Here is a 12,346-nt window from a genome sequence, read left to right as displayed (position 1 = left end):
CGAGAGCTTTTTCAGTAAGGGTCTTCCTCCTGTCCTCCAGTCGGCATGGTCACAAAGCCATCGAACGAGCCGTCTCAAGACTTCTCCATCCACAACGAGGACTTCCCTGCACTGCCAGGTGCCAACTACAAGGACCCCACGTCGAGTAACGACGACAGCAAATCGGTGAGTGCCACATGCCGCTCTGCTAATCCTCTGTTCATGGGAGAGTGCTAGGAGCCACAAAACATCACTTCAACATATACAGACGCTCCTCTACTTATGAACTTTCAGCTTACGAACTTTCAGACATACGACCGAAGAGGACTGTAAGTCCGAATTGTGTTCGTTGGGCTCCCGTTTCCTATCTGCAACATCTTTTTTTTTCTGTGCGCCAATCCCGCCTAGTACGACTTCTGACTGCTACTCCCACCGCGCAGCAGCGTAACCTGCGTACTCCCAGCATCCTAGTTCTTTGAACTTGCATACACCCTTAAACCGATGTTGAATAACGACTTACGAACATTTCAAGTTACGAACGGCCGTTCGGAACATATCTCGTTCGCAAGTTGATGAGCGTCTATATTTTAGTTTCTGTGCATTACATATATTAATAAGATCCTCTTCTGGTTTTCTACATAATATAGCATGTGCCTCTTAAATACCAGTCTACTGCAGTGTGCTAGTTTATGTCCACCAGTGGAAGGATGGAGACTGAGTTGTGTAAACCCGTTCCCGTGACTGGGGCAGCCATATGGGGCTGCATTGACATCACCCATCCCAGCCTGTCAGAAGCAGTCAGATAGTGTGGATCTGGCTGTCAGGGCAGATCATAGCCGGAAACATCACACACAGATGGAGGGTGACCAGAAAGCGCGAGACTTTCTTAGATGGCGGAGCTGCCAACTGAGTCGTGTTTTTCTTTTTTTTTAAATGTGTTTTAGAATCTAAACTCATCAGGCAAGAATTCATCTAGTACAGATGGGCCTAAATTCCCTGGAGACAAGAGCTCGACGGCACAGAACAACAACCAGCAGAAGAAAGGGATCCAGGTGTTACCGGACGGTGAGCTTCACCTCTGACGGTTGCGGGAGCATGTCCGCGGTACCCGAGCACCCAGCCGTTTAGCAGTTTAACCGCTAATAACATGCAAGCACTTAAACGGATGGGTTCTTCTTTATATTATGACTGAATCATATGGTTATCACTGCAGTCCAAAAAGTGACTGTTCTCTGGTTGTGTCCAACCTCAGGCCGGGTAACGAACATTCCCTCTGGGATGGTAACGGACCAGTTTGGGATGATCGGACTTTTAACGTTCATCCGGGCGGCGGAGACGGACCCTGGGATGGTGCACTTGGCGTTGGGCAGCGACTTGACAACGCTAGGACTCAACCTCAACTCTCCCGAGTAGGTAGCCGTCACGCCCTGAGTCGCATTATCTTAGACTGGGTGAGTCACCAGCCTCCTGATTCTCTCCGGACCCCCCATCTGCTGTCTGTGAGGCCACGCCCTCACTTTGTAAGTGCGAGGGTATGCCGGCAGGTGACCGCCCCATCATCGCGCCCAGCAAAGATGGCCGCTAAGTCCCCACTGTCATGTAATCCTCTAACTGACGTTTCAGTCTGGGCAGTAAATGTCAGGCATTGCCGCTACCTTTACCAGGAGATCAGCAGAACGTGGCTGACTGGGTGCTAAGGAACCGGTAGGAGTGTGTCCTGCTCAGAGTCTGGTAGGACGTATTATTGCAGGCATGAAAGAGGTGACAAGTGACACTAGGTCAGCTATGAAATAAAGCCATTTATTAAAGCTTTTTTTTTTAAGTATTGAACTGTCAGCAGTTCGTTTCGGGCTGGAGGAGTATGCAACAGTATGACTGTACTCTAAAAATATCTATTCTGTTTAGGCACACATCAGATCATGGTTTGATTAGATGCTCATTCATTAGTGATTAAGACATGACATAAGGTCACAAACGGATTTCAGTTGCTCTCAAGCAGATTTGGTTGAGTGCTTTTGTGGGGCTGGGGAGGGGCGGTGTTACCATCTGAGGTGTCTACTGTGATATCCCAGAAGATGTGAGCATAACTGCGTGGCCGGGCTTTCGTGCCGTTGCCTCTTAGTGGACAAGCGTGTCCGTGACGGAGAGCGTGTGCTGAAAAAGCTCGGCATGCAGCTGCTCTCTTCTCGGAGTCGGGGGAAGGTGACGGTGGAGGGTATCATCCATCACCCACGTGGCATCTGTCTGCCGCTGTCAAGCTGCTCACCCTGGGGCCCTTCTGAAGGCTAGCGGGGGAACACCCCCCCCCCCAGATTCTCTCAGATACCCTGTCAGACCTGCAGATTCCTTCTCTGCCGATTGTCATTATCCAGCATACTTAGACCTGTCATTCTCCTCTGTCTTTGCCTTGTAGAAATCTGTACCCCAAATTTGCCTCTCCGTGGGCATCAGCGCCGTGTCGACCTCAGGATATCGGTAAGTGGTCCCGGTCCATGAGAATCAGTGCCTTGGTGTCCCCTCAAGTAGCCAGTGGGAAGCTAAATTGTTTCTCTACTTTTCGCAGACTTCCACGTTCCATCGGAATATTTAACCAACATTCACATAAGGGATAAGGTAGGTGTATTTTACATGGTTAAAGTGAGTCACTAGTTACCATCTTCACCTCCTTACTTGGTAGTAACTAGGCCCAATAAAGTTTATTTCCTTTTTCAAACTTAAAATACACCTTTGTTACAATACACCTGGATGTTTTAAAATATACACGCTTACAGTACCGTGCAGACATCATAGATAGTCAAAGAAAAGGATATTTAAATGATCTTCTACTTGGTGTGAAACTGATTCTGTCTGTCAAAGGCTGTCAGCTTAGCCATTTCTAAACCTCTCCCAAATTCTCCCCAGATTTCTGTAGTAACCGTCCAATACATCTGTGTGTGTTTTTTTTTTTTTTTTTTTTTTTTTAGCCGACAACTAGCACAACTTGTTTGCCCAATGAAAACCACATTGAGTTATTTAAGGATTTAAGTTAATTGGGTGAGCTGGTGGTGTTTAACAAGTTTAACAAATACATGGAATGGCTTAGGTGCCCCTGAGGAGAGGTTAGGGACCTGAAGCAGTGATCATCTAGCCGTCAAGCAAGACATCAGTAACTTTTTGGAGAATAGAAGAAATTTTGTTTTATTGTGTTACTGTTAATTTGTATGTATTCGGTTTTTTTCCCCCTGACAAATCTACTCTTACTGCCCATATAAATAGCTTTAATTGCTACCTTTGACTGCCTTCGACTTTTTGCACAGTACATTTAGATAGAGCAGATTAACCTAAATTGAAATAAAGTGGATGCTTGTCCGGTTTTCCCCTTCGCCTTGAGACCTCTCTGAAGGACTACAGTGCAAATGGGACTTTGAAGTGTGCACTTGTAAAAGCTGCCAATTTGCAATGCTAATGTAATTGAAACTTCTCTTCGGAAGTTCTTAATGGGGGTGTGTTTAACATTGACCATGGGTCTCTAGGCAAGTGAGCAGGACTTCACTTGCGACCGCAAGGTTGTCGATTCAGGTCCTGAAGTCTAACTTGAGCGAAACGCTCCATCAGAGTTTCTTTGAAACATCCATCTGCGAGCGACTGCTGACCATGTGTAATTCTGGAGAAAAGAGAACCCTGGGAAGCTCAGTTCCCCGATATATCTTTGAATCATCATTTATTAGTTATTGCAGTCATTGAATGTATTAATCTGAGTGACATTCTTGGCTTATGTCTCACATCCCTTCCTGTTTCAGGGTCAAACGGTGCTTATGATTGATTATAGAATATTCAGTTAGGACTTCAGGAATTGTCTAGCTGTGCCCTATACCTGGCCTTTTACTGCTCTCTGATGGAGGGTCTGTCATGATGCTGTGGCATATCGTGACCATGTGACTGACCATGTGATGGCACTGGAGTGACCACGTCTTCCTGTTCCCTCCCACAGCTGGCTCAGATAAAGCTGCCACGATATGGAGAAGACCTGCTGTTCTACCTGTACTACATGAATGGAGGAGACCTTCTGCAGCTCTTGGCAGCGGTGGAGCTGTACGTATCCCATAGCCTCTGCCATTTGTCTTGGCTTGAAAATTGGAACTCTCAAGAAACTGAACTGTGCAACTTTGATTTTAATAATCGAAGTTCTGTCGCATCTCCAGACATTCTAGATGTTTCCAGCAGAGGGCCTGTCCCACTTTGTCCATTTTTCTTGGCTTAACACTTTTGAAATAATGGTAGATCATAATACATTTGTCAGGCTTGTCCAGCTTTCCTGGCCCGTAGATCATGGTGGGTTCAAATATAGCAGAACATGGATCTTGTTGTAGGTCAGTAGTAAAGAAGGTTTTACCTTGTATAATACAAGGGAAATTTTAAGCACATGTCAGTCAGACCCGAATAATTTAAAGGCATTTGAGGGAATCTGAGGACACGGGGGACACCCCTGTCAGTAGGGGGATAACAGGCTGCTGAATCATGTCGCTTTCAGTGTGTTACGTTTTATTTTTGTGGCCTCTGCCGTGTGCTTGCTGGTCGGTCGTGGCGTTGGTGCGTCTTCTGTGGGGCGGGTTTGCGTCCTTTTGTTTGCACTGCCAGGGTGAAACTGGAGGGCTTCTCAAATGGTCAGAGTGTGTTGTGTAACCATGGATGCCATTAATGACGCTCGCATCCACAGCGGTGCTTTAAAGAGCAGCTGATCGTGTGTGTTGAGTGACTGACTTGTAAAGCTTTTCAATAAATACTACATTTTTCCCATCCTTGTTTTTTAGTATGAAGTATGGGTGTAATTGTTAATCTGTTTAGTGTGATATTGTATCTTTTGTTCTGAACTGGGATGTGGTCCTAAGGCCCCATCTGCTGAACACGTTTCTCTTTCAGCCAAATAGGATGGTTTCTGCACATCTTTCCTCGTTAAGTCTCTGTTCTGGAAAATTCCAGAACATTCAGCAAGGTTCTGTGTCTGCGTACGATCGCTCGCTGGGACGGTTGAGCTGATTTTGGAAACCTTGCCTGTACATGTGGCATAGGGACTGATGGCTTCTTACCCAGAGGCTGACTGGTTTCGCCTCTGGCTGGTATACTGGGCAGTGTGAACGGATCCTTGGAGCCTCGGGGGCTGCAGAGCTGAAGCTCAGTTGCGTTTCTAGGTGCCACTTGACACATGAATCAGTGGGTGTGACGGAACATGAGGGATTGTGGGAGCTCTGATGGTTCTGTGGGGAGCATCCATCTGGCTTTTCGGCTTACAGTGTCTTTTGGCACCCTGATGGGTCGTATGTGTTAGACCACACTGCGCTGTGTAGTACGCGGCCATGTGTGCCACTGTCATCACTGTATCTCTGGCCTTGGGCTCAGTGTGAAAAGTACAGTGATCTGCTGATTTCATTTCTCAATACACCTATATCCCGAGAATGTCGTTTTAATTTTTATATCAGTATTAGCAGTATGTCTTACTTGAGATCATGATCTAGCCACAAATATTGCTTGTAATTTTTAACAAACCTCAGAGTCTTAAAAGTCCATTGGCTGTACATAGTCTGTTTGTTATCACCTGACTGACACCTGAAACATTAGGTTAGGTGACCCACCTGATACAGAACCTACTGCACCTAAAGTTGCCACTTCAAGGTAGAAGTATACTTTGGTCATGAAGACTCTGGGTGTTTGGACTTCTTAAACTGTGGTGTAGTCATATGGAACTTGTGGACTCCCCTCTGGCTCATATTTTCTCACAGCGCCACCCTGTGTCCAGGAGGAGAAACCCTTTTGCTTTGGCATAGTGGAGTCCCTGTCGCACTCAGTCAGAAATGCTGAGAACTGAACATTAAGGTGACTGGTGTTGGGATAGAAGGGTATTTGTATTTTAGCAGCAAATGGATCCGCTATCAAGTTATCTATTCATGTAAACTTCTGTGCCAATTCTTATCAGCTGCTGCAATTTAAGGCTCCCACTAATGACTATTTTACTTTGGATTAATCTATCAAATATTTTACCGATTGGTAAATTCATCTAAACGATTTTCCCTCCACAAAATCAATTTTTTTTTTTTTTTTTTTTTTTTGGAAAACAAAAAATTATTGCAGGGTTTTAAGATAATGGACGGCGGCTTTTCAGCACCATACGGACATTATTATCGCCCAAAATTCAATAAGCAAATTGGTAGTGTATTAATGCGATGCATATTGTGAGCCTATAAGTTAGTAATGTGTATACATTTGGCGTATCCATATGCTGATTAAACCCGGTTAGCGGAACGCCCCACGCTACTATTTCGGTAAACCATGGAAGCGATAAACACTGAAGTGGCGGTGAAGAAAGGAACAGATCAGCAGCCACAGCATCTTTTAAAAGAAGAGATATTGTGGATAAACCAGGTAAAAAGATGGTGGTGGTGTGGCGCTTATTTTTGCTGATTAAAGTCACGTTTTCATTTTTATTTCAGTTCATTTGTTTGTGTTTAGTGTTCATTCTCATTTGTTTTAGTTTACGATAACATTGGTCCAAACTCCACTAGCTCTGTCCACATAGATTAAGCCCAGATTTTGGCCTAAACATGCTCACAAACTCTTATTCAATGGAGGGAGGTTCTAAGGTAACAGGCAGACAACATTATGGCTTTAATAACTTTATGGCGTTTTAGAAATCATAATGGTAATTTCATTAAAATAACAAAAATGATCCGTCGATTTTAGAATATTGATGATGCATTTTCTGTGTCGACGTCATCGACTGCGTCAGCTAAACGCGGCAGCCCTACTGTAAATTTAGTGAATAGGTTTATGACCAATTAGCGGCCAGCTGGATTTCAATTGGAGGAACCCTGTTCATTCTTCTGTAGATGACTGCAAAAGTAATGTAGAAAGAGGAAGTATCTCCATACAAAGGTGAGCTATCGTGTCGTAAAGCCACCCGGAGATTGAGAGTAGGTCTGTGGAGGAATTCAGGATAAGCTAGGTGATGTGCATGGTGAGCAGGTTTGTCGCTTAAGATAACAAGGCTTTGAATTGTCTCTCCAATCTCAGATTTAACCGGGACTGGAGGTACCACAAAGAGGAGCGAGTGTGGATCACACGGGCGCCTGGTATGGAGCCCACTATAAAGACCAACACCTACGAACGGGGGACGTACTACTTCTTCGACTGTCTTAACTGGAGGAAGGTGGCAAAGGTAAAGGTATTGGCTTGAGTATCCTGTCCCGTTACACACTAATCTTTCACCAGTGTCAATGTTGGCCTGTTTGTTTCTCCTCTATTAAAATCCATCGGTTAGCGGTACTCGCTGTCAAGTCAAGGTCTCCAGACAATAACTCGGCTCCAGATGTACGGGTTTCCACTCCGTCTCGCGTCTTTGCTGCCATCAGAGTTAACCTGTGCGGACGTCTGCGAAGCTTGTGGTGTCAGGTGTGTTTCCGATAAGCGGTAAAGCGTTCAGTGTCGCGGCACTCAAGGACTCCACTCCTTTGCCTCTGCCCTCTCCAGCCGTGCCAGCCAATCGTCTAGTAATCAACCCGCCCTGTCACAGAGGCTTATTTATGATGATGATGGATGTCGCAAGCTGTCAGAAGTGCTCACTTTGGTTCAAATCTGCACTGAAAACCCGACCCCAGATGCATGCTATACATTAGCTGGGATTTTAAATCCCTTCGACCAGCCGTCCATCTTCCAGCTGCTTGTCCTGGAGAGGGTCATGGGGCTGTCCTATAAATACAATTATTATTATTATTATTATTATTACTCTTCTGATAGCTGCTAATGCCCGCAGGCAGACTGCTTCAGCATGTGTGTCAACATTACGTTGCATTCCTTTAGCAGATCCTTTTATCCAAAAACAGGTGAGGGCTGTACAGCAGGGTGTGACATCACTCCGCTGGCCCCGGGATTTAAACTGCCGACCTTCCGATCACAGGAAGAAGGTTCTTACAGGGGCGGAGGCACACGGGCCTCCTAGATTCACCTGCGGTGACACTGTCATCCTGTTGCCTCTGCAGTGCAGCTACTACGACCAAATGTCCCCACAATGTGATAAAAACCTTATTTATTTTGAGGTTGCGGGGACCGTTTTGTATAAAAATCTGTGACTGCAATCAAGCAACTAAAAATGTCACAAGTCTTGTGTTTTGTTTGGTTACTTATGGTTAAGGTTAGGGCTGGGTAGGGGTTAAGGGTGTCATAGTTAGGATTATGCCAATAGAAATTAATGAATGGTGCCTACAAAGATATGAGTGAGTGTGTGAGTGAGTGTGTGAGTGAGTGAGTGTGTGTCTCACCTTTATATGCTCCTCGCAGATCTGAGTGTGTGGCCTGTGCTCCCCAGTCCTCTTCCGCAGTGTCAGGATCACTTACAGCAGATAGCCGCCTGCTTCTGGCGGGTTTCGGTGACGCGGGGTCTCTCTGCCATTGTGGTCTCACTGTCATCACCAGTGCCCCCTGTCTCTTCATGTCCCCAGGAGTTTCACTTGGAATATGACAAGCTAGAAGAGAGGCCCCACGTTCCGTCGACCTTCAACTACAACCCCGCGCAGCAGGCCTTCTGAGAGACCGCCCCCGTCAGGGGGTGGGGTTTCACCGGCACGGCACCTGCCAGGCCCACGGCCTTCGGTTTTTATTCCTCGAGGATGTGGCAATTGATTTAGGCAGAGAGGGGTCTCCACTTTGGGGCGGGTGGGGGGGACTGGGTGGTGGTTGGGCAGTAAGAGGGGCTCTGCCTTGAGAATTACATGCTGCCCAAACGTCAACGCTTGTTCCGTTTTTATTCCTACCCTTTTTTTGTTTCCCTCATTCATTTTCTTTTTTGAACAGGGTCTGAATTGTGTTTACGCCTCATTTCAGATACACGTCCTTGGACAGAGGCAGGATAACTGACGTTTGACACACTCGCACACGCACACAATAACAGAACAAAGTTTAGTATTCCAGTGTTAAAACTGAGAAAGGAGGGCAAAACTACCCACAAAGTAAAACAGCAGCATAAAACAAGGATAGGGGAAGATGCAATGTTTGTCGTGCAACTATTTGGTCATAAAAAAAACCGCAGGAGATCTTGGTACATTTTCTATGTGAACATCCTCTCGTTTCGTCGCCCATTTTTCGCTGTCCGCTACGCTCTCTGATACATTCCTCCGCTTCTACTCCACACACCTCACACACACTTTTCTGAAGGGCATTTTCTGCCTCGGAGAAAAAAAAAAAAGTTTAAAAAAAATATATATATATGAGACTGTTTTAGCGGACGATGTCACAGCCTGTGGACAATCTTCTCCGGTGGGTTGTGAATTAACTGAGCTGCGTTGTTCCAGAATGAGCGAAACACTGTCCAGTCTTTGTTACAATTTTGTAATAAACGTGTACATTTTTTTTTAATTTTTGGACATCACATGAATAAAGATATGTATGTACGAATGTGTATATATTATATATATATGACATCTATTTTGGAGACAAAAAAAAAAATGTTGCCTGCCATACCTCGTTTTTAGGAGGTGTGCACAGATGCAATATGTGGATGAAAACGGGACATTTCTGGAGCTGCTGGATGGGGGCCGGGGGGCAGGGAGGGTCTCGCTCGCCACCCTGTGCACTTTTCAATTTAAAACGACGACAACAGATGGCAAAAAAGGGCCAGATTTTCAGCGAACCAAGGACATGCATATCCAAGCAAACAAGTCAGCATCTCGGGGACGGAAGGACTCGGAGCGTTTCACTCCGGCTGTTTACGCGGCAGCATTTCATAGGAAAAGAAAAACCAATAAAAAAAAAAAATCGAAACAGATCTACCTTGTATTTTCTGATCGCGTTCAAGCTTCTTTTCTTTGTAATAAAGTAGAAAGGCTCTTCTGAATGAAGTGTGGAGTTTGATTTCAGGGGACTGACTTGCTTTGGGCTCGCTTTGCTTCACAGGCTTTTAAGAGTGTCAGAGGTCAAAGGTCAGCCGCTAGATTTGGCCGCATTGACTTGTGTAGCCTTGACTTGTCATTTGCTGTGTTGCCTCCTCTCACCTGCATCTCTAGCTGGGAGTCCATGCTAGACTATATTGTATTTCTATGCCGAAGCTGGTGAGGTGGGGATTAAGGGGCGGTGGGGGGGGGTTTGTAAAAAGTACTGCAGGAGGTGTGACGTCTGGTTTCTCAGCCTTGTCACTCTACGCTGCTGCCAACACTTACAGCTCAAGAGCTTGTTCAGTTTGTGTAATTCTGATCTCTGTCCCATTTCTTTGTTCCCCGTGTGTGTTTTCAGGTCTCTGACACCTCTCTCTTAACACTGAGGGAACTAACAAAGGACTTCAGTGTTACAGCTGACCAATTGTCAGGGATCCTGGGTAGTAATACTGTAAAAGACACAAACTATCTGTGCCAATTTGCACCCTGAGGTCTTGGTAAATATGCTCAGAATGAACAGCAGGAGGATGTGTGTCTGTGTAAGTATATATTTTAACTTGTCAAATAACTAGCGGTGGTGGTTTATTTAACCTGAATTTTAATACTGCATTTGTTTGAAACTTTTGTTGAGGAGGACTGTACCTTCTCTCCGGGTTCTTCAGCCCGTAGAGGGTCGCTTTCCTTGAATATTTTAACCAGGGCTCTCCTGCTGGGTGCTGAATTTCAGGCTGGCAGTGAAAACAAGACTTGAACTTAACATTATAAGACTGGGGTTACAAAGGAAAGCCTGATTTTATCATTAAAAATGACTGGGCTCTCACCTGTGTGTTTGTTCACCAGATATAAACAAGTAATTAAATCATGTTACCAGATCGGTCCAGTAATGTTTCTGTGATTAATCTGCTTGCTGCTTTACTTTCTCTTTGCACATGCAAAAAATAAAATCTCACCAATGACAAGCACAGGATGCACTGGATATTCCCCAGTGAGTTGTAAAGACCTTCAGTCCAAGACCCCTAAACATCTCTTCTGTAAAGGTAAGAACATGTTTAGTTTAAGGTACACTCCCCGATTTTAGGGTGAAGTATGTAGCTAAATTGCTTGTGTAGTTATCTCCAGCAGTCATTTAATATCAAATAGTGTACCAAAATCTTTACCTTTAATGTAAGTGCTTATTTTCCCTGCCCTGAAAACATAAAGATCAAATGTATCTAACTCATTATGCAGTTCAAATGCCGCGGTAGCCTATTTGGAGCATAACAGCAGTTTGTTATTTGTGCACGTGATCGGCTTTCACCGTTTTATTTGTGTTTTTCTTCTATGAAATGTCACACATTGGACTTTTCGGTGCGTACTGCACCACGATGTTTGTCCACATGATGGGGCTGTATACTCACAAATGAGACCCTGATGGCGAGTAGAAAGTTAAACGACATTCCCCATAAGTCACCCCGCCGAGGTTTATGCACAAGCCGCATTACTAAATGCCGCCGTGTCGCTTTGCCTTTGAGGTCAGGTGGCAATTTTACACCCATAGACCGTGTAAACTTACATATCTTTGTCTTGCGCTTCAAACTGGAAAGGAGAAGTTAGTGGTGTTTCTTTGAACCGGTCCATATCAACCGCTTTTAATCAGTAATAATCCTTGCGTGCCGAGCAGCAGTGATTGTATAACGTGACTGGAATATTAAAACGAACTAAATAGGAGTTTATGCAAGCTATGCTACTTGAATCTTGTTTTCTTTCCCTGCAAACACACATTCGCGTTTTATTTAATATAATTATCCTCACAGAATTCCCGTGCAGATTTAGGTGTTAGTACATAATGTTGGCCTATCCGATTTGTATAAGAGAAATGACTGCTAATATGTAATTATATTACTTTACATGAGACCGCTGACAGCGCCATACCGCGTAAATTACGAGCTGCCCCCTTGCGTAGTTCCTTGGAGGTGCATGACCAGGCAAGTCGCTTCTGGCCGTGGTTGTAAGCGGCGAGCTACGGTAGAGAGTATTTTGGGTCAGTGTGTTTAAATTGGAGTTCTGTCGAGCTCTGAGAAAAGTCCACCACCGAGGGGAAGTAATCTCATGCGATTATGAGTGCGGAGTCAATTTAGCAGTAATCAGTTACAGAGTAATTAAAGTGCATCCTTTGCATAGTTACCGTGGAACATCATTGTGCTCCAAAGTAAAACAACTAGCTAGATAAATAGACATTAAAATAACAGTTAAGTCGCACGAACTGTAATAGATAAATGAAATTCGGCATACACAATCCTTGTCTAATATTTAATTTTGGTGCAATTGTGATGACCGGAAAAAGTCAATATATAGGCTTAGGCGCGATCCCAGCCCGTACCGCGATAAACCTATCTCCGCGATCTCATTTCCTTAATAAATGAACATAGGCCCGATGAAGGCACATGTCTCGGCACAGAGATATGCCGCTCCAGGTTGAAAACAGCGGAGCT

General features: G+C 44.9%; 1 protein-coding gene across 7 annotated transcripts in view; it reads left to right on the top strand.

Moving 5' to 3' along the window:
• Positions 1–9,838, top strand: part of LOC125739128 (CCR4-NOT transcription complex subunit 2) — a 39,423-nt gene extending 29,585 nt beyond the window's left edge. For 5 of the 7 annotated variants that reach the window (XM_049008970.1, XM_049008934.1, XM_049008959.1 and 2 more), the window contains 8 exons: positions 41–165; positions 924–1,044; positions 1,232–1,388; positions 2,393–2,454; positions 2,543–2,592; positions 3,950–4,050; positions 7,024–7,174; positions 8,448–9,838. In XM_049008970.1, coding sequence (XP_048864927.1) covers positions 41–165; positions 924–1,044; positions 1,232–1,388; positions 2,393–2,454; positions 2,543–2,592; positions 3,950–4,050; positions 7,024–7,174; positions 8,448–8,534 — 854 coding nt within the window. In that variant the 3' untranslated portion in view covers positions 8,535–9,838. The remainder of the gene's footprint in view (positions 1–40; positions 166–923; positions 1,045–1,231; positions 1,389–2,392; positions 2,455–2,542; positions 2,593–3,949; positions 4,051–7,023; positions 7,175–8,447) is intronic. The other 2 variants (XM_049008976.1, XM_049008969.1) reach the window with 1 other exon arrangement.
• Positions 9,839–12,346: the final 2,508 nt, after the last annotated feature.

This window comes from Brienomyrus brachyistius, chromosome 1 (assembly GCF_023856365.1).
Source record: "Brienomyrus brachyistius isolate T26 chromosome 1, BBRACH_0.4, whole genome shotgun sequence".
NCBI lineage: Eukaryota > Metazoa > Chordata > Actinopteri > Osteoglossiformes > Mormyridae > Brienomyrus > Brienomyrus brachyistius.
The sequence above is the reverse complement of the archived record's forward strand: the minus strand, read 5'-3'. Positions and strand labels throughout refer to the sequence as shown.